At 40.3% G+C, this 21,691-nt stretch overlaps 1 protein-coding gene across 2 annotated transcripts; it reads right to left on the reverse strand.

Annotated features, from left to right (window-relative positions):
* Window positions 1–546: 546 nt before the first annotated feature.
* On the reverse strand, window positions 547–20,804 carry kctd5b (potassium channel tetramerization domain containing 5b). Of its 2 annotated transcripts, XM_047377991.1 has the most exons (7): window positions 20,370–20,804; window positions 11,008–11,116; window positions 10,804–10,895; window positions 6,634–6,729; window positions 6,335–6,439; window positions 3,733–3,858; window positions 547–2,137 (listed from the first exon to the last, which is right to left on the reverse strand). In XM_047377991.1, the coding sequence occupies exons 1-7, from the start codon at window positions 20,592–20,594 to the stop codon at window positions 2,108–2,110; spliced, it is 783 nt and encodes a 260-aa protein (XP_047233947.1). In that variant the 5' UTR covers window positions 20,595–20,804; the 3' UTR covers window positions 547–2,107. The 2 variants fall into 2 exon arrangements, with proteins under 2 accessions (XP_047233947.1, XP_047233949.1); XM_047377993.1 differs by lacking the exon at window positions 6,335–6,439 and having other exon boundaries at window positions 20,370–20,793.
* Window positions 20,805–21,691: the final 887 nt, after the last annotated feature.

Consider the following 21,691-nt stretch of genomic DNA (forward strand, 5'->3'; position numbering starts at 1 on the left):
ACAGACACCTTATGTTATGGGTCTAACGCTGTTTACTAAATAATAATCAATAAAGACATCAATTAAAAGTAACAGCCTATAACAATGACATCCCGTTTGCCGATAATCAGCAATGGTTTCAACAAAATCAGCAGCAACCCCCCCCCCCCCCCCCCCCCCCCCCCCCCCCCCCCCCCCCCCCCCGTGACAGGTTTCTACGGCCGGAGCCCAGCATGCTTCTTCCGGCCTCAGCCACGAATTTAGCTCCGCCCTGATGTCCCAGCGCCGCCCAGCAGATAAAACTCCGCCCCCTCATTTGAATATAAGAACATGAAATAAAAAGAGCTTAAAGGGAAAAACAGGGTTAAAAAGTAAAAGTCACTGAAATACGTAAAGTAGCTTTACAAAATAAAAGTGTCACAAAATAAAACTGCATTATGAAATAAATAAATCTTTAAGGAAATTAAATACATCTTGATATGAAGTAAATAAAATGTTGAAAGTTTCTTTAAACATAATTTTGTTTTATTTCATGGAATATTTATTAATAATTTATCAATAGCTGTTTTTATTTATTTAATTTTGAATGAAACGGCTCCATAAATAATCGCTGCACTGAATGGAAACATGCTGCATAAAAGAATTCACATTTAAACCTGTTGGCAGTTTATTTTAGAATAAAGAAAAGTGACAAAATTAGTTGAAATTATTCCTCTGAGCCCCATAATTCAAGGTATGCTACAAAGTACTCTTACTTACGCATATCTCTGCATCCTAAAAATGAAACTGTGATGGTTCTGATCCGTTTGTAAAGGCATGGGCCGGTCACCCTTATCAAAGGGTTTCAAAAATTCACAATTTCAAAATCTATGGTTGTAAGTCTTGCACAGAGAAGGTCACCTGAGTTTTCTCCAGGTGCGTGGAGTGCATAGAGTCATACCTCCAATTGTTGCTGCGCATGGATGGTCAGCTGGCTGAAAGCAAGCTCTCCCTGACTGCTAAAGCTGATAAGCTATGAGCAGCATATCTGTGAAGCAGCAGACTGCAGGCTAGCTAGCAGAGCTGGTAGCCTGATTACTCAGCTAATGTCAGCTTATGTTTAATAGAGCATAAAAAGGATAATTTTGTACTCGACAGCGGCTTAAATTTGGTTGATGTTTAAGTGTTTTAAGTGTACTCCAGTTTGTGCATCATAACCAAAACATGTTAGAGATGTAACTGTAAAAATCAGAACTATTTTACCAGCAGGCGAAATAACCTTTTCTGTTTTACATTAGAGTAATCCGATCAGGTCAGATTAGAGATTTTTGTGTAAACAATGATATTATGAAACAGTTATCGTACAGCGAGAATCTTCTACCGGCCCATGTTTACTTATGGAGTATTACTTGATCACAGTCCCAAACCGATTAAGAACTGAAGCAACATATGAAGATTACAGTCCTACTGTAAGAGGGAAGCATTTAGGTGTAACACCCCTTTACCTACGCAGTCCCATTATAGTCTTCTTCATATTGCTGAAAACAGCTGAATAAAACCTAAATTAAAAAAAATCACAGAGACCCTGGAGATCGGTCAGAGAGTTTGAGATCTTTGGATAGACATTTAGTCCGTTGTTTTTTATGTTTCATTTTGTGTCCAATAGGCTGAATTAGCTCTTTATGGTGTAAACGCACAATTCCCTTCTTAACACCTCTAAGCATTGATTTCATGTTTGATACTCGGTGTTATAAAGACCATGCTGATCCCTTACAAGACCCTCAAGTTGAACAATAGAACGAACTCATTAGATGACCCTGAGTGACTCATTGGCCCTATATGATGATGGCCATATTTTATAGCATAAAACAGAAGATAACAATTCCTCACTTTAGGATAAAAAATAAAATAAAATACTTGCCGCTAATTCAAAAAAGAATAAAAGGTCTAGTTTAAATGTACAGGCACAACTTGTCTGTAAACAGACGTATTTACATCAAGACATAAAAACAAAAGTGGAGGGAAGACAAATAAATGCACACACCCGCTCCCTGCACCCCCATTTTTTTTTTAAATCTCCATTGTGCTCAATGCTCTTCCACAGATATGATGCATCATAACACCTGGAGCTCCTAATACTGAGTCCGTCTCACATCCGGGAACCCCGTTCCTGAAGAATCTGGAAGCAAACACAGAAATAAGTAAATTACAAACAGTCAAACCTGAACCAGCGAGAACGCTCACACAACCCTTCAGTCTCAGATCAATAAAATCAGCTTTTTATTGATCTGATGTAATATTCTGATGTTCCGAGACTCTGAGCTTTGGGTTTTCATTCTCTGTAAACCAGAAACATCAAAATAACAAGAAATAAAGACTGGAAATATTTCACTCTATGTGGAATAAATCTATATAATAGATGAGTTTCAGTTTCTGAAACGAGGGACCAAAAAATTTTTGAAGTTATTTTACAAAAATTCTCACATTTGGAGAGAATAGTGCAACAGAAAAACTGTTCCTAGGCTGATTTTTACATTTCCATTTTAAACACCTCCACCATTACCTCATTTAGACCAACCTTTCCTGTCAATGTCTCTCAGGGAGGTGGAATCAGAAGCAGCTTATGATTCAGCATGCCCTCCATTAACCGAGGCTGCAAGCATGTCAATAACTATAAGGGTGGGAAACAAATGGAGCTCTTCCCATCTGGTCTCACAGAGAGCATCACCTGGAAACCAACCATCTGGTCTCTGATCGCCGTTTGGCTCGAAGACAGCTGATTTCCAGCCTGCAGTCTGTCACTTTGCATGGGTGGAAGTATTCAAACTCGGCGGACGAAGCGAGGAGGTTTGGAGAGAAGGACTGCGAGGACTGGTGAGGACCCACAATAGTCACATTTTATAACCAGTCTCCTGGTCCTCACTCTGAGCAACATGAGGCACGCAGGCAGCGCAGAAAAAGATGAAAAAAACAGAAATGAATGAAGATCCTGGAAAGGAAAATTCAAACTAAGGGAAGGAGATGGGGTGAAAACTGGAACCAACTAAGCTCAGTTCCAGTGCTACAAATTATTAAAGTAAAAAGAGGAATTTCACAAACCAAACCTAATACTAAGGCCCAGGATGCTCTGATCCAGCTGCTTTCTTTAAACAACTAAAATGTTTATATCCATGCGATATGATGCTGTATTATAAGATATTAAACTTTTTCAAGATATTTTTGTTTCCAGGGTTTCTCACATTTTTCATTTCATGATTCCAAACTTTTCCAGACTTAAATGTCTAGTTTTCTTTTTATTGTGGATAAACGAGTACAAGACATTCATCTTAAAATAACTGCCTGGTAGTACTGAACCATTTCACCTTCATTTCAAAATCTGCAACTAAATCCAAGGTTTGGGAACGCTGGTACCGTTATTATGTTAAGGAATATAAAGAAATAGCAGTTTTAGTTATTTGTTTTGCATTTTAAGAACTAAAGGTCCACTTCAGCCTGAATTTAGTTGTCTACAGTCCAATAAAGCAGTGGAAAAAAAAAACACTGCATTTATTAAACATTATTAGATTTTTGTCCTTTCGGAAATAGAAAAAGTTGAGACTGACAGACAGCAGAAAGCTCTAACGTAGTTTTACGTAGTAAAGCAAAGTTATAAATTACTTTATACTCATAATGATTTTCCTATCAATAAACCAGAGGAGGTTTTAGACTCTGGGAGGTGAACGTTGTCCATGTTTGCTGCAGAAAGACCTTCAACATCGCGGGCTACATTCATACCTTTGCCTTCTCGCTGGGCTCACTGGTGTTCCCGTATGATTGATTGTGTAGCTCCTTGGAGACCACGCACAGGAACTCGGCTTGGTCTTCGTTTCCGTAGTTGTAAGAGGAGCCGATACTGACGAGCTAGGAGGACATGAGGAAAAAAAAACCCCAGCAAAAATCAGGAATAGGCTTCAACGAGAGTAGAAGCAAAAACGTAACTCAAGATGGAAGACCAAAAACATGGAGCAGAGAACTCCAGGGATCAATAATGTTCATTAAATTCAACAAATTAGTCCAATCAAAGTATTGGTGCCCACTTTGAGGTTTTCAGTTGTTTTTTTTTTCATCCACTAGAGACACAGCAATAAGACAGAACCCTGTAAAATACCAGTTGAAGCAGTTTTCCCCATTTTGTCACAGTACCACCACAATCTTTCATGTCTATCAGCGAGATTTTATGTGATCAACCCACACTAACTTGTGCATAATTACAAATTGGAAGGTAAAAAAAATAAAATATAAATTGAAAAATAGTGCTTCTTGCAGCTTTCTGTCTTCTTGCCACTCCTGCATAAACCAGCCAGATTTGTGAGGTTAACAACTAACAGCCGTCCTGTCCAAACGTTCTCCCATCTGATCTGTGGATCTCTGCACCGGACCCGTTGGGTGAGTTCCTTGGTCTTCATAAGGCTGTTAAATATCACACGGGTGGTCTCCATTTACCAATTAGGAGACTTCTCAAATGTAATCGGTAGCCATGCATTTTATTTAGAGATATTTTTTTTAGATTAGCATTTTCCCACCACAAATATGCAGGACTTTGAACTGGTCTCACATAATATTCCACTAAACTTAGGGGTGCACCGATATGAAAATTTGGGCCAATACTGACATTAATATTGCAGTTATAGCCGATAACTAATATTTACTGATATAGATTATATATATATTTCTCTACCCTTTTAAAACCACGAAAAAATGACCACACCACGGACATTGCTTCTCTGCTTCAGAGACTACCCACAATCCTGCACTGCATCACCATCACATGACCAGCCCCCTCCCTTCCAGAAATAAGCATCAGTTGTCGATATCGGCCCAGTTTCACTTATCGGCCCGATACAATATGTTAAAATAATGACTATGATCGGCCGATAGCAATGTCAATGCGGAAATATCGTGCATCCCTTACTAAATATACATTGTAGGTGGTGGTTGTGTGGACAGGTTATAAATACTTGAGCAAGTTACTGCTTGTCCTGAAGATGAGTGAAACAAAACCTTTCAGGTTTAAAATGGGCTCCCCAACTTCAACTTAATGCTTCTAACTCATATGCAAAGGTCTGACTTTCATATCATTACTTTAACTTAAACTAATTACTTCCAATAGTATTTTAGGACCTGCTAACCTTTCAGAAATAAAACAAAAATAATCAGTGATTCACAAAAGAAGGCAACAAAAGACTAAAGAGACAGATAAGTATTCAGGAGACAGATAAAGCAACGATCAGTAGAGGAATACTAAGAGGATAGAGGTGCAGGGATTCAGGCATGAGCAAAAACATGCTGGTTGAAAACTAAGTATGGTGGAAGTACAAGGTGTGAAAACTGCAGCCACAAAGACGCACGCTTCTAGCCAATAATGTTTTAGGGCTGTAGGTTTTTACTACATGCAGACTGATTATGTAGGAACTCTCCACTGCTACAGCATTTCCAAAAAATACACTATAATCAAATATTTGACATGTATATTTTTAAAATAGTGCAAAAACGTCATCTAATTTATACTCTGAGTTTAAAAGTTAAAGCCTATTCCTACATCATCAGCTCTATGGAAGGACATAAATTCAGATGCATCATTAAAGTTCAGACTCTGCACCTGCTATACTCAACATCACCCCGCTAATAAAAACTATTGCTTGTTCCTGTCATGAAGAACTCAAGATGGCGAACAGAATCACGTGTGATCCTTGAAAGCATGCTGCGTTCAGACAAAAAACAGCAGCAGAAACGTGCTGCATGCGTCCTGCCTGTACCCAGGTGTGCATGTTCAGACACGCATCGCCTCATTACTCCCTGCTGCCAGATACTTGTTGTTGTGAAGCAGACTCACTGACGTTAGGCATCAACACACCAAAAAGGACCCGATATTCTCAACTAGCTCCCACTTGTAACACGTGATGCAAATCCACAGACGTTTTAACTAGTTATAGGTAAGAAAAAGGTCGTGAAAGCAGAGATTTGTAAGTCTGCTCTAAAAAGATCAACAGATCACCGTCACATTTAAAAACGTCACACACTCTCACTGCTCCAACAGGTTATTTCGAATTGATAAAACTCACCTGTGTTAGCTTCAGCTACATTAAGTCAGCTCAGAAACGTGAAAGAGGTTTTATAACAACATGATAATAATAATAATAAGGAAATAAATCACAAATAAGAACAAAGGTTTTCTTTGCTTCATCGGTGAGCAAGCAGAACAAATGAACACTGAAAAGAACTGGCTCCAAAAAACAGCTACGTGTCTACTTGGGACAAACAATGGCTAAAGGGGTGTGTATGGACAACAGGGGATCATGCAGTGACCAGCCTGTAAACACAGAGTTGTGGGACACACCTCTCCGCTGTTGTTTGGCAAAGCAGACTCCTCTCCCTTCACCTCCCTTGACACAATCAGCAGATACTCTGACTGGTGGGCCCGCCCGTAACCTATACTGACAAGCTGCAACGACCAATAAGAAAGCATGCCCGGATCATGTATGCATGGAAATACAAAACACTATATAAAAATCCTAGGTGCTGTTTTTAAACATCACATTGCGGGTCGGACTTTCTGGGTCAACGTGAACATAGCAGGGTTGGGTGAATGCACATGACAGAAGGACTGCTGCCCAGACCCCGCAGGAAGAGATTTACCTGTTCGAACTTCCAGCCATCAGACATGGTGGACACCATCTGTGTCAGTTCCTCCTCCTGGCACTGCAGTACCCGATACACATGCTTTACTGGAACCTGAAAGGAAATATGGACACTTAAGTGTTGGGCCCAGCCATAGGAGGAACAAGGATTGGCTGGTAAAAACTCTGGTGGGGCAGCATTTCTCTCTCTTTGTCTGCAGCTCTCCAGAGGCTGCATGGGGAGGTTGTGTATCTGGTGACCGTAGCCCGGCCGAAAATAAAACCTGGCTGCCTGAGCACCTGCAGAAAGAACCTGAGCCAAGAAGAGCCGGTTTCCACTGCCATGAAGAAGAAGGCATTTGAACCTGCAGCTCTGTACGCCTGACCCATGCACCAGTCCAAGCAGATGCTCGCTTCAGTGGACCGAAAGCAACTGTTCATTGGACCTGCTGAAGTGCTGTCCTGTTCATCAGAACGGTTCACAGTAAGAGGTTGTGTCTGGGTAGGGAAAATTAGTTTACTATGAAACAACTTAAATATTGTTCAATTCATTTTGTTTTGATGTTTAAACAGTGTCAGGCCAGAGCAGGACTAGAGCTGAGGCTATCAGTTATTCAAACTTTATCTCAAGGAGTGGTTTGAGCACTGATGGTCCAGTAACTTGCTCCATGTTATCAGTGTTTCCCCATCCTCTCCTCTCACTAACCTGCACATTTAAAATGTTAGCATAGTCCTTAAAAACGCTTTAAATTGTGTCTCTGTTAGAGGGTGACATGGGAGTGGATTTTCATTCCTGTCCCATCCCAATCCCAGGCCAGCATAACAAAAAAAAAATCCTGTCCCGTCCCACTCCTGGTAAATTGACTCCCACTCCTGTGCCACTCCCATTTTTGTTTTCTTCATTTAGTCTTTTGATAATTTCTTTGTTTGAAGGACCAGTTAGGTCCCTGTTTTTAGCTGTAGTAAAGGCCAGTTAAAGTAAAAAGAATAATAATGAAGAAATAATAAAATATCAAACAAGGAAACAGACCATGTCTATCTTAGTTGAATAAACAAAATGTACATAGTTGTATTTTACTTATTTATTAAGTGATCGTTTCCTTTGAACAATGACATTATTTTTATGTTTCAAGTTGCTGAAACGAAAGAAAAATGCACCTAGTAAGAGAACTGTACTTGTTGAACAAAAGGCCAAAAAGGCAAAACCTTCATTATTTAGAAACTGTACCTCAATGGTTCACAGCCCTGGTCCTCAGGGACCTCTTCCCTACAAGTTTTAGATGTTTGTCTGCTCCAGAACCTGATTTAAATTCTGACATGACCTCCTATACAGGCATCAAGAATGGAGGGTCAAACTGGACAAAATTAATACAATAAAATCATCATTAAATAAATAAATGTTGTGAATGTCCCATAAGTGAAGTAAATGTAACATGAAAGAAATGTAACATTAAATGTGCCATTAAATTAAAGGTACCATTTATTTATTTAATACATCGTTAGAAACAATAAATGTACCATTATATCATGAAATGGACTATTATGCAATTAAATGTGCCACTGAATAATTAAGTATAATTTTAAAGACGACATGACGTAATTAGTGGTACACTTAATATTTAATGATGTATTAAATAAATTGTACATTTAATGGTACATTCAATTTTTTTCTATTTCACAACATATTTATTTAATATCTTCCCTTAATGAAGCCTTTCTATACGGAGCCCGCGAGGGGACATGGGGGGATGTTTTCTCTTTTTGTGACTTTCCTGTCAGCTCTATGAGTTTAATAGATAAGTCTTTATTTCTGACTTTACGTTACAAATCCAATTTTACCACGTCCAGTTCTCCACCTGCGTTTGCTCCCTCCATCCTGAACGCAGGTGGAAAACATCGATCAGATGCACTGTTGGCTTGTGGGCCGTGTAGTTCTTTTGACTCGCATTATAGTATAGGCTTCTTGGAAAAAAACTACACAATGGCGGCGTCGATCCACTTTTTTTTTCTTAAAGTTTATAACAAAGTCTCAGTTTTACATTTCCAAAGACAATTGATCCTAGTTTATTTCCCTCCTGTTGGTTAGCTCCCGCTCCCGTCTGCTCCAGTTCATGTTTTATCCTGTACCGTCCCAATCACGTGATCTTTACTGATGCTGTCTCCCGTCTCGCCCGCGGGATTCCCGAAAAAATGTCAGCCTCTAGTCTCCGTTAGGTCTGTTGCTAATGCTAAGGCACCATTAGTTCTGCTGTGTTTACTCCACAGCACGCTCTCTTCACGCTTTGATTGATTTTATTAAAATAATGTTTTATTTTCCATTCTCCTTTGCATTGTGAACTGGTTGTTTGAACACCTTGAAGCTGTTGTTGAAGCTTCTTTGGTCCCAACCACTTTAAACAAATAGTATGGTTGTTTTTTTTTTTTAAAGATATTTTTCAGTACTAGTGGCCTTTATTATTATTTTTGTAGACAGAAAAGAGGGGGAAGACATTGGGCAAATGTCGCCGGGTCCAGGCCTCAAACCCGGGACAGACGCTTCAAGAACTGCGGCCTCCCTCCGTACATGGTAGCGCGCTTAACCCCTACACCATCAGCGCTGCGCCCTGACATCACTGCATAGGTTAGTTTCCTTGTTCTTTTCATTCCTACTTATTACTTTAATTGAAAAACACTTTAACTAGGCTAATAACATTTAACTAACATATTTTACCTGGCAGTTGAAGTATTTTGCTAATAAATTCTTCTATTTGGAGACAGGTTTGTGTTTATTCTGCATATGTGTGCAGAGCTTGTTGTTCTATAATACCAAACCTTGCCAGACAGGTATTCATTAAACAATAACTGACAGAAACTGAGAGCTGATTGGCTAATAATTCCTGTTAATCAGATGGTGCCCAGACATAGTTAGTGATTTTAATAAAATATACTAACTTTGTTAGTTAATGCGTTAATCATTGCCAAACCAAACATACTGTTGCACCACATAAAAGAAACGGGACAAAAACGATGGCATGAAACAAGTATGAATACCTCCCTTGAACTTTTTTATATTACTAATTTCAAAACTGCAAACCTCAACATATTTTATTGGGGTTTTATTTGACGGAGCAAAACGAAGTAGTATAAAATTGTGAGGTTTAAGGAAAAGGAAACATGGTTTAATTTTTTTTTTAAAGAAGAAAGTGTGGCATGCACTTATATTCTCTGAGACCATTTTTAGTAGAAACACAAATCCAGCAGCAAGGCTTTCTGGGTATTTTTGCACATCTAGAAACTGACCCTTTGGCCCAAACCAAACCTTGATCATCTTCCTTTATCTTTTTAAAGTCACAAACAAGAACAGGTGATTATGGGTGGAGAGGACTTTTTGCATTTTTAAACCTAGCCACTACTTTGACTAGGCCACCATAAATCTGCTTTGATCTAAACCATCTAGGGTGGTTCTCCTGCTGGAAGGTGAACTTCCACCTCAGTCTCAGGTCTTCTGTAGCCTCTAACAGGTTTTCTTCCAGGATTGTCCTGGATTTAGCTCCATCCATCTTCCAATTCTGACAGGCTTCCCTGTCCATGCAGAAGAACAGCATCCCACAGCATGATGCTTAGCTTTATGGCATGGATCTATGTTTGCCATGCGTCCTCCAAGACAACATCTTATTTTTCTCCAGTTCCATAAAAGCATTATCTTTGGAGTGCATGATGGCCATGTTTGGTAAGTTTGTAGTTGTGCCATTCCACATTCAGGTAATAAACAGTGGTGATAAAAGCTTGGGATGTTCTAGCATACCCCAACTTTAAACTTCTCCACATCCTTCTCCCTGACCTGTCTGCTGAGGTCCTTGGCCTCTATGATGCTGATTGTTCTCTAATATTCTCTAAAAATCTCTGAGGCCATAACCAGAACATCTGCAGATTTTATTTAGGGATATCAGAGTAAAGGGGGCAGAATACAAATCCGTGCCAAACCTTTCAGACTTGTGTTGGTAATAGATTTTAAAATAACTCCTTCTTTAGCTTCCACTTTACAATTTTGTGCTACATTGCGTTGTTTTTCACATAAATCCCAGTAGAACACAAATCTGTCATCGTAACAAGACAAATGTAGAAGAGTCCAGGGTATCAACACCTTTGTAGGACACCAACAGGTTCACCCATGTTGCCGTAGTTCTGTAATAGGAGAACAGTTTGATACCTGTGATGTTTTGCAGTCACGCTCCCTGATCTTGTCCTTGATGAGTTTTATTAATGATGTGATGTTGTAGAACTCAGCTTCTTCTAACACACCTAAAGACAAACAAACCGTTTTATTTCAGACATGCATCCATTCCTGCTCCGCATCGGGAGAGGGTAAAACAGGCAGGAATAGAGGTGACCTTTACAGACACGGAGACGTTACCTTCCTCTGCTAAGTCCCTGTTGAGCACCAGTTTTCCGTGCCTCAAATAGTTAAGCACTGGCCCAAAGTATGTGGGGTCTCTGTCGATGAGATAGGCACCAGTTTCATCCTGTGAAGGGAGATAATAAAAGTCTGTTTTAGACTGAAGAAAGATCCAAACAGAAAGGCTCAAACACACATCTAGAGAAAACAACAACCAATACACTGATCCAACTCATGTAAAGTCAGTTCCTTGTGCGGTTGAGACGACACGCACACACCGGGCCACACGTGTGGCTGCTTTGGGATATCACTTCAGTATTCCCACAGGCCCCTGGGTTTCATCCTGATTCCTTCACAACCGCTGGGTATTCCCCTATTTCTGTGCTGTGATTAGACCGTGAGGCTCTCGGGGGAGGATGAGGAGAGCGAGTTAAAATAATTAGAGCAGAACAGAAAAGATTTGGAACAACAGGCTGATCCCACTGAGGGCAGCAGGAGAAAGCACCTTGGTGTACAACCATCAATTAGCTTGCTCTGCTCGCTTGGATGGCTAGCCTTTCATAAAAAATACCAATTAGAGCTGAACAGCACCGCTTTCATTATAAATGTAACAGTTTCAGCAGAAGAAAGACCTTAAAAGAAAAACGGTTCTCATCAGATAAGAGAGGAACGTGTGACGGTCTTACCTGAGGCACAGGAAGCAACATCTCCATCAAAGTCCTACATTATGTTTGTCAAAAACAGTCAGACCTCTTACTGAGCATCTGTGGTCGTTCCTAGCCGAGTGGAGAGGAGACACGTCTGGGCAGAGAACTATAACTGGACTTTTATCAGTTTAGTTCTTAGAACTGGCTTTCAGACATTGGACTTAGTGCCAATCCTGCTGACAGGGAACCACTCTGCTGTGGAAAGTTTTTACAGAGTAGGAAAAACAACATTTCTCATTAAAACTGCCGCAATGTAACCAACATGTCTTCTAATGGACGTTTGGATCGGGTCTGGACCAGTTCCTGGCGTCAACGTACAGCAAGGCTTTAAAGGTTACGGTTTCAAAACTGCTACATGTCAAAAATTGTCTCATAGTTTCCTTCAGCTGTGGACAAACGCAGAAATCCACCTGTTGCTGCACACTGCAGGTGAGCTTGCTGAAAGAAACTCATTACATCTTTGACTTGCTAACATAAGAGATTCACAGGAAGTCATGGTGTTGAAACGAAAAAGAGCAGCCATTGCTCCCATTAGGACGCCACCGTCTCCAAACTACAAGCAGCAGGTCTGTTTGGCAGGCTCCTCCCACCCTAATTAACCAGCTAGTATCAGCTCGTTATAGTCCGTGTTACTCTGGCCAGGGCAGAAAGGCAGCACTGTGGGCAACAGGAACATTACAAAACTAATGCTGCACATTTAGAGGTGGTTTTTAGATGCTAATGTCCCAGGATGCACCTTTCTGCTTTGTAACACCAGTATGACAAGCAGAAATTAGCTTCTTATTTAGAAACTTCGATTTCCTTTCGTTTTGACGTCTTTAGAGCCTCTTTTAAAAAACAAAATGAAAACATTATTTCATTTCTTTTAGTCTTTTTAATCGTGTTTGAATTTTGATGCAATCTTAGTGAAGAACTTTGTATCTGTGAAAGTCAGCCATTAGTATTCTGTGAGTTGTAGTAGAGAGCTTCATCATAAGAAGTCTGAATCGGCCCAGAAAACTGCAACTCTTAAATTTAGCACCATTATCCAGAGACAAATTCAACTTAAAACCAATTAATCTTTCTAATAATGAGATAATGTCCCAATGCATTCCCTCATGTAATGAATCTTAAAGCCCTCTTGGCAGACTGACCTCTTTTCAAAGTCCAAAATATTCCACTGGAGCCCACAGGAGCTCTATTCTGGTCTTCATGCTGCGTGTCAGTTTTTAACTTTTACAGGAGGGCCCACACAGAGAACATGCACAAGGCCCGACCTGCACGGCTCATCCGGTACCAGGTTAGTTTGGCCTTCAGGCAGACAGCAAGCAGGACTTGATCATTTCACACAACTCTGCACACGTTATGCAAGGCAACAGTCTTCATTATACGAACAGAACAGGAATTTAAAACAGCTGCAGTTAATTCAGTTCTACATTAAAAATAAATGCAAAATAAGCTGCTGCATCTTTCCTTACAGCAGCTGTGAAATTCAGAGCTAACATGTGTTCAGATCACATTTCATGAAAGACTTTACAAAGAACAACCATCTGCATGCAGCAAAGCTCTAGGATTTCCATCAGGAATCACCGTTTTCACTGCAGGCGTTTTGACTTGTCACAGCATGAAACCTGAGTGGAGACTGGAAATTACAGCAACAGGAGAGATTTGGTTCCATTAAAACAGGAAACTGGTCCTGTATTTCACCAGGCAAATGATTGACTCAACCTTCGTCTCAGCTTCACTGCAATAAAGGAGTTTGGTCCAAACTGCTACAGCTAGAAGCCGTTGACATAAACATACTGGGTGCAAAGTTGAAAAAACTGAATGCATGAGCATGCATTTCTTTCCCACAAGACCATGTGATATTTCTGTACCAATTCCAGAGCACATATGTGTTGACATGACAGTCTGTCAGTGTTATAACCTTGTGCAAAATACCACAATTTCACATTATTGTCTGCATTGGAGCGACGTGGTAAACATGTGATACGTGATATTATTGGTGAATGTTGCAATAATCACATGACTTGTGATAAATAAACAATAAAAAAAATCAGAAAAGTCTTTCTACTTTAGGCTCATTGAAAACACAGACTTAATAGAAACATAAAAGTTGCTTCTGTTTTGGCAATGAAACAACTTAGTTGTAATTTCTCAGGGATTTTATCGTTTTACCAGCTGCTCACCTTCTAAGACATTTATGCTCCAAATAAATTAGAGGCAAATATTAATAACTACCTCATTGCTTTTCTTGCAGCTCTTCCCGATATAAATACGGCATACATTGATATTGCGATAATGATAAATTAGCGATATACTGTGCAGCAGTCGTAGGTATTATAGAAACATATTTTTAAAAAGGATTTTACTACAAACAGAACCACGTAAACGAACAACAAAATGCTACAATTATTAAGTAGTTTTTCATTGAAGATGTACTACAGATGAAGCAAAGCATTACCAAGCTGTAGTCAACAGGAGGCGTTATTATGGGCCCCCATTAAATAAATAAGCCTACATTGGAAAGAGATTCTTTAAAACAGTTTAAAATTTAAAACTTTGAATTTGATTTGTGAAAAAAGCTGACTTATTTTTGGGCATTAAGAATCTTAAAATTTGATTCAGACATGGATCTCTCAGTTAGTTCATGGACTTGGACTGGAATATTCTAATTAAAACACAGTTTGTGTCTCTTGATGTGAAAACATGGATTTTTAATGAGTGATCCTTTGAGCTGGATGCATCGTTAGCACTCCTAAGATGAACACAAAGGTTAGAGGTCAAAAGTTTGTCTAATCAACTCAGGTAGCAAAAAACACAGCTACTAAAACCTACTTACTGAACAGAATTACTACTTCTTAGCCCTTTAAAGTAGTTTTAGCTCGACCGGCGTTCAGAATACGACACCAGCAACCGGTCCCTCTCGGGTTCACCGGCTTTACCCATCAGAAACGGCTGACAGCTCGGACCAAGCGGTGGGTTAGGGGAGCTTTCACCGAACACTGAACACAACCTGCTTCATTCCTATCAGGAATTATCCAGAATTTCACACAACACCGTCACATTATGCCTGTAACACAGCTGTAGACCCTAAAACACCCCGCCGCAATTAAACGTCCACAAATATACTTAACTCTGGTCCAAACGTTTAGTTTTAAGAGCTGAATAAGTTCAATAGACCTGAAATACCTCCTGTGAAAGAGACAAAAGGCTCTCTCACTCACTCACACACACACACACACACACACACACGCACACGCACGCGCACGCACACGCACACACACACACACACACACACACACACACACACACACACACACACACACACACACACACAGAGTTGGCCTACTCCTATTGATAAAGCACCCAAAGAAAGCCTGTATCTGCTCCTCCATTACCATGGTATCTGCTAATTCAACCTTCAGTATACTTTCTAAAATAAAAAACTTTGGACTTATTATTACTGAGACTTTGGCGCAGACCCGTGTTTCACAGACAGGACCATGTGTTCAGTTGCAAACAAAGGCGGCCTCTGGGGGCCCGCATTAGGGGAGTACTGGGAAACAACCAACAGGGGTACGGAGAGTGAGGGAGGAGGGCTGTTTCAGCTGGAGTCCATTATTCAATAAAAATATCAGAACTTTTCAGCATCAACATGACTGCAGAAGGCCGTGTTTCAGTCAGAAGGATCAGAAAGAGCAAACAATCACTGGACATACCCAAACCCTAACCCTTAAAGAGTTTAAACTATAAAAAATATACCCACCATGACAAGTATGGTGGTAGCAGCATCATGCTGCGGGTCAGTTTCACTGCCAGTGGTACTGATGCGTTGGGTGGAATAATTAAGACAAAGGACTGTCTCCAAGTTATAAAACATTATCTCAAATCAGCAGTTAGCAGATCCAGCCCTGGACACCACAGGGTTCTACCAGAACAACGACCCCAAACTAAACTGGTTCAGAATGGATACAGCAACTTCATGTCTGAGCGGGCCTGACCTGTATATAGCTCAGACTTAAAAGCCATGTGCATGTCAGGACCAACCAATTTAACGTCAATCTTAACGTTAAATAATGATCCAGAACGACACCCTGAGCTTGTCAATGGACAAAAAAAATCAGGCGGTCAAGATAAACGCTGCTAGATGACATTAATCCAAATATTAGAGTGGGTGTATGTATACAGGTCCTTCTCAAAATATTAGCATATTGTGATAAAGTTCATTATTTTCCATAATGTAATGATGAAAATTTAACATTCATATATTTTAGATTCATTGCACACTAACTGAAATATTTCAGGTCTTTTATTGTCTTAATACGGATGATTTTGGCATACAGCTCATGAAAACCCAAAATTCCTATCTCACAAAATTAGCATATTTCATCCGACCAATAAAAGAAAAGTGTTTTTAATACAAAAAACGTCAACCTTCAAATAATCATGTACAGTTATGCACTCAATACTTGGTCGGGAATCCTTTGGCAGAAATGACTGCTTCAATGCGGCGTGGCATGGAGGCAATCAGCCTGTGGCACTGCTGAGGTCTTATGGAGGCCCAGGATGCTTCGATAGCGGCCTTTAGCTCATCCAGAGTGTTGGGTCTTGAGTCTCTCAACGTTCTCTTCACAATATCCCACAGATTCTCTATGGGGTTCAGGTCAGGAGAGTTGGCAGGCCAATTGAGCACAGTGATACCATGGTCAGTAAACCATTTACCAGTGGTTTTGGCACTGTGAGCAGGTGCCAGGTCGTGCTGAAAAATGAAATCTTCATCTCCATAAAGCTTTTCAGCAGATGGAAGCATGAAGTGCTCCAAAATCTCCTGATAACTAGCTGCATTGACCCTGCCCTTGATAAAACACAGTGGACCAACACCAGCAGCTGACACGGCACCCCAGACCATCACTGACTGTGGGTACTTGACACTGGACTTCTGGCATTTCCTTCTCCCCAGTCTTCCTCCAGACTCTGGCACCTTGATTTCCGAATGACATGCAGAATTTGCTTTCATCCGAAAAAAGTACTTTGGACCACTGAGCAACAGTCCAGTGCTGCTTCTCTGTAGCCCAGGTCAGGCGCTTCTGCCGCTGTTTCTGGTTCAAAAGTGGCTTGACCTGGGGAATGCGGCACCTGTAGCCCATTTCCTGCACACGCCTGTGCACGGTGGCTCTGGATGTTTCTACTCCAGACTCAGTCCACTGCTTCCGCAGGTCCCCCAAGGTCTGGAATCGGCCCTTCTCCACAATCTTCCTCAGGGTCCGGTCACCTCTTCTCGTTGTGCAGCATTTTCTGCCACACTTTTTCCTTCCCACAGACTTCCCACTGAGGTGCCTTGATACAGCACTCTGGGAACAGCCTATTTGTTCAGAAATTTCTTTCTGTGTCTTACCCTCTTGCTTGAGGGTGTCAATAGTGGCCTTCTGGACAGCAGTCAGGTCGGCAGTCTTACCCATGATTGGGGTTTTGAGTGATGAACCAGGCTGGGAGTTTTAAAGGCCTCAGGAATCTTTTGCAGGTGTTTAGAGTTAACTCGTTGATTCAGATGATTAGGTTCATAGCTCGTTTAGAGACCCTTTTAATGATATGCTAATTTTGTGAGATAGGAATTTTGGGTTTTCATGAGCTGTACGCCAAAATCATCCGTATTAAGACAATAAAAGACCTGAAATATTTCAGTTAGTGTGCAATGAATCTAAAATATATGAATGTTACATTTTCATCATGACATTATGGAAAATAATGAACTTTATCACAATATGCTAATATTTTGAGAAGGACCTGTATATCTGAGCTCCTTTAGATTATTTTGACCACTAAAGTCTAATTAATTTAAACCAGCGAGAAAAGTCTTTTTTTTAAATAGTCAGTGAAGTTGCTTGTTGTATTATCAGTCCACTCCAGAAAAATAACTGTTAAAATAAAATATTAAAATTTCTTGCACACCTGCAAGAAATGGTTCCCTCTGTCATCAAACACTTCCATACAATCAGCATTCAGAACCAGGTCCAACCCTGACCAGACGCAGAGCACAGAGAATGTAGGTAAACACAGCCAATCAGAGCGGAGGCTGGAGGCTTTCTGCACGAACCTTATCATTCTTCTACAACACAAAAACATATCCTCCCACAGGAAATACCACTGAGACCCACCCGCCAACTGCACCGTGTCCTCCGAGCCTCGCTGGAGGTGATCCGTGATCCAACCCAAAAACAGGGTGCGCCCAACTAAACATTACAGACGTTTAACGGAGATAAACAAAAGCAGATAAAAACAATGAAGGCCATGATGTCAAGCCAAACCAGTGGGAACCTGAATTTTTGTTCTAAATGAAGTGATCTGCCAACTTAACAAGTCAAACAGGTCCGATTCCTTTCAATAAAAGGTGATGCTATTAGACATCAGATAAAGTTAATTGTCCAACAACGCCTCAGCTGCAGTGTTCTGCAAGAAGACAGCGCAGCGGGAGACGATCCTGCTGTTAAATATTTACGTGTCCTCCCGCGGCATTCCCAGGCTTGGAACAAAACCTGAACCCGACAATGAATGCGGCCACATCTCTCTCACACACGCTGGAGATGGGTAGCAAATGGATATGAATATGAAAAGATGGTGAAAGGACAAGAATCCTTTGTGATGGGCTACGTGAAAAATTAAAGATGCTCTCAAAGGAAAGTGAGCTGGGTCTGCAAGCAGGAACCAGTCTGAGCAATAAAATCTCAACCTTAAAAGCCCTGTTATGTCAATATCTGTTCACCGTGTCGGCAGTGATGGATGGTTATCAATATGGTGGACTTAAAATTTTACAGTGTGACTTTTAAAAACGGACTTCTCAGCTGCTATGGCTGTGCACATGACAGCACTTCGTCCCTGGTCCACCCCAAAGTGCAAAACAAGCTCCTGTCAACAACATGAATAATGCAGCTCTCCTCAAGAGTTCTCCAGAAGCACGTCAGCCTGCATGACTGAGAAATGAAGCACTCACTTCCTCTGCTGGGAAACACAAAATAAGAACCCTGAGCTCTCCACTCAGACTCTACGTCTTGCCTTTCATCCTGTTCAAATACAGAACGCTCATCTCTGCTGACCTGCAAAAAAGGGGAAACCATGTTGAGTGATTTAAACTGAGGCAGAGATGCAAGTGATTCGATATCCAGTAAAAACCGGCCCTGTTGGCTGGAGAGTGTGATGGACACTTAAGACAAGGGATTGAAATGGACTGATCCATCACTCATGGAGGATAAACCGACTAAAAACCCCAAAGCTGATTATTTGGAGATTAAGATATTTGCATGGAAATACCATCATCTCAGCTTAGCATGTTAGAGAGCAGGAGTGAAGATAAGAATAAACAAATCCCTGAGCAGAACCATGAACAATAACTAAAGACAATACAGAGCATGGAACAGAACTCCAGGGTCCTTCAAACACAAATACTAGAGAAGATCGACCAAAGAGAGGGCTGCTTCTCAGGCATTAGGTTGGATGGATACCTCCATCTCCATGTACCTAGCAATGACTTATCTACTCCTTCAGGGAGCTTTAGTTTAATTATATATATAATTAAACTATATATGTATAATGCTGAAGACAGGATCAGATTAGCAGCTTCATATTTGAGACTAGACTGCAGGACTTTTCACTGAACACTCATGATAAAGATCCTTAAACTAGATTATACTTCACTCATTGGGTATTTTATTAAAAGCCATTATTATTAGACAATATTTTAATTTGCAATCTTATAAGGGTTTCATCTTGAAAACTACAGTACCCATACCTGAACAATATTTTATCTTTGTGGCAAATTCAGTAAAAACATTTTGTGATATTTAAAAGCTTTAATGTATGTGTAAATGTTTAATAAAGGGTGATTATGAGGTTTCTTTTAAGTCAAGTTTTCACAAATCAAATAAAAGTTTCACACAAAAAACTGTTCAATAGAACAGGCAATAAAGGTGAAAATAATGTAGTTCAGGTTTGACCTTTCTAACTTTCTAACCCTTTAAATATGAACTGGACGGTGATTCCAGCGTCATCCAGAAACTAAAGAGTAAAGCTGATTGTTTATTGAAAACTATAAAAGTATTCATTGTAGTTCAGATTATATGATTCATATCCACAGATCAGTGCAATTCCGCATAAAAAGTCCACCTGATTGAATAGTTTGTGCAAACCGACTGAAATCGTTCTAAAAGAGTCTTGTTTTCAGGCTCATGTTTAACCGTATATTTTAAATAATAAAACTTTTACTCTACGTTATTAAAAATAACGTAGAGTAAAAACGAGGTCGCTGTTTGACACCCAGATGCGATGCAGCAGCTTCAGATGGAGAAAACTTAAGCTTTTAAAACAAAAATCTGGATATATCCAAACACGGAGCTACACAGCGAGAATTTCACATTTATTATTTATTAAAAGCAAGATCTTGTAAGTTTTACACGGAACAAGAAAAACAAAAGAGCAAGCTAGCAGCATTATGTCATGTGGTGACTGTCGGAATCTAGCTAGTGGGCTAATGCTAGCTAGCATCTATATTTCAGTTGAACATTATCTTATTCTAAATCAAGGCGTAGTAAAAAGCGCAAATGTACGATAGAATCTTCGCAGTAAATAAAGGCAAATTAGAGTAAAACAAGCGGCTTTCTGGACCACAGCTCTGTGTAGCTGAGTTAGCTTAGCATGTACCTTATCGGAGTCGAGTTCGGGATCAGCTTGGCTCAGTCTGTACAGAAATGATTTTGGGTCTCGACACAGAGTCTGTCTCGTCGTTAAAAAATACGTCCCTCCGACATTTAACCGTATCCACTTAGAGGCTCCGACTCCCGCCGAAGCGTTTCTCTCCCCCGGAGAAGAATGGGCCGGGCATCTCCGGTAAACGGAGCCGCTTGTCTCGGAGCTGTTCTCTGCCATCCCTCTCTCCTCTCCTCTCCTCTCCTCTCCTCTCCTCTCCTCGCCTCCTCCGCCCTCGCTTTCGGCTCCGCTCTGATCGAGCGGCTGACAGGAAATATCGACGCTGCCGCAGACTCATGCAAAGCTGGCTGCAGGCTCCACGGCCACTCCTCCCCAGCCTCGTCCTCCGAGCGTTTCCACACCCTGGCATAAACCTGTAGAGATTTCAAACAACAAAACAGGCTCTCCTCTGCTGAATGCAACTCAAATATATCATCATTAAATAACATTTGAAATACACTAATGTAATAGATATATTCAAAAGTGCACAACTTTTTAGCTCCAAAATATACTAAACAAATAAACCCTTGACGCCATATGAAGAAATCAGGTGTGAAAATGGCACGATTTAATCAATAAATAAATTATTCTTAAATATTTCATCAAATTATTAAAATTGTAATGTATAAAAAATTGTCTAGCATACATAAATCGCGATGAGGTTTAGGGTTATTTTTCATTGACATATTATTTTATGTTCAGAAAAGCTGATCATTATTTCAGTCTTTGCTTACTATTTTTATTGGTACACTTCACAAGGTTCGACAGCCATTAGTGCTTTACTGCACAAAAAAATAAATAAATAAAGCAAAAATGTTTTATGGTGAAACACATTGCAGTAAAACACGAGAATGACGTCACTGTTTCATCTGTATATCAGGAATTAAGAGGAATCAAGGTGGGAGACAGAAAATATATCCAGAACCTCAAATTAAATCAATCTTTTTTTTTCTGCAGAATATTTTTCAGTTTTAAAGCGACAGCTCCAACCTTTGCATATAAAGAAATACACAGTACACCGCCCCCCTTTTAAATAATAAATCTGAATTTGAATAAGAGCCTCGGTCACTAATTCAGACTCAACAAATAAAACACAGGGATTCATTTAAGCCGCGGTGAATTTCACATTTGCGTTAGCTATTAGTTTGCATTCTCATTGGGGAAAAGTCCAACGGCAGCACCCACCACTCAGTGAGAGGAGGTAGAACAAATGCTTTTGAATAAGGGTCTCCAAAAAACCCCCCAAAATGTCCCTGGAGGGGTCTGAATGTACTGAC

The sequence above is a fragment of the Girardinichthys multiradiatus genome, chromosome 10 (assembly GCF_021462225.1).
Source record: "Girardinichthys multiradiatus isolate DD_20200921_A chromosome 10, DD_fGirMul_XY1, whole genome shotgun sequence".
NCBI classification, from domain to species: domain Eukaryota; kingdom Metazoa; phylum Chordata; class Actinopteri; order Cyprinodontiformes; family Goodeidae; genus Girardinichthys; species Girardinichthys multiradiatus.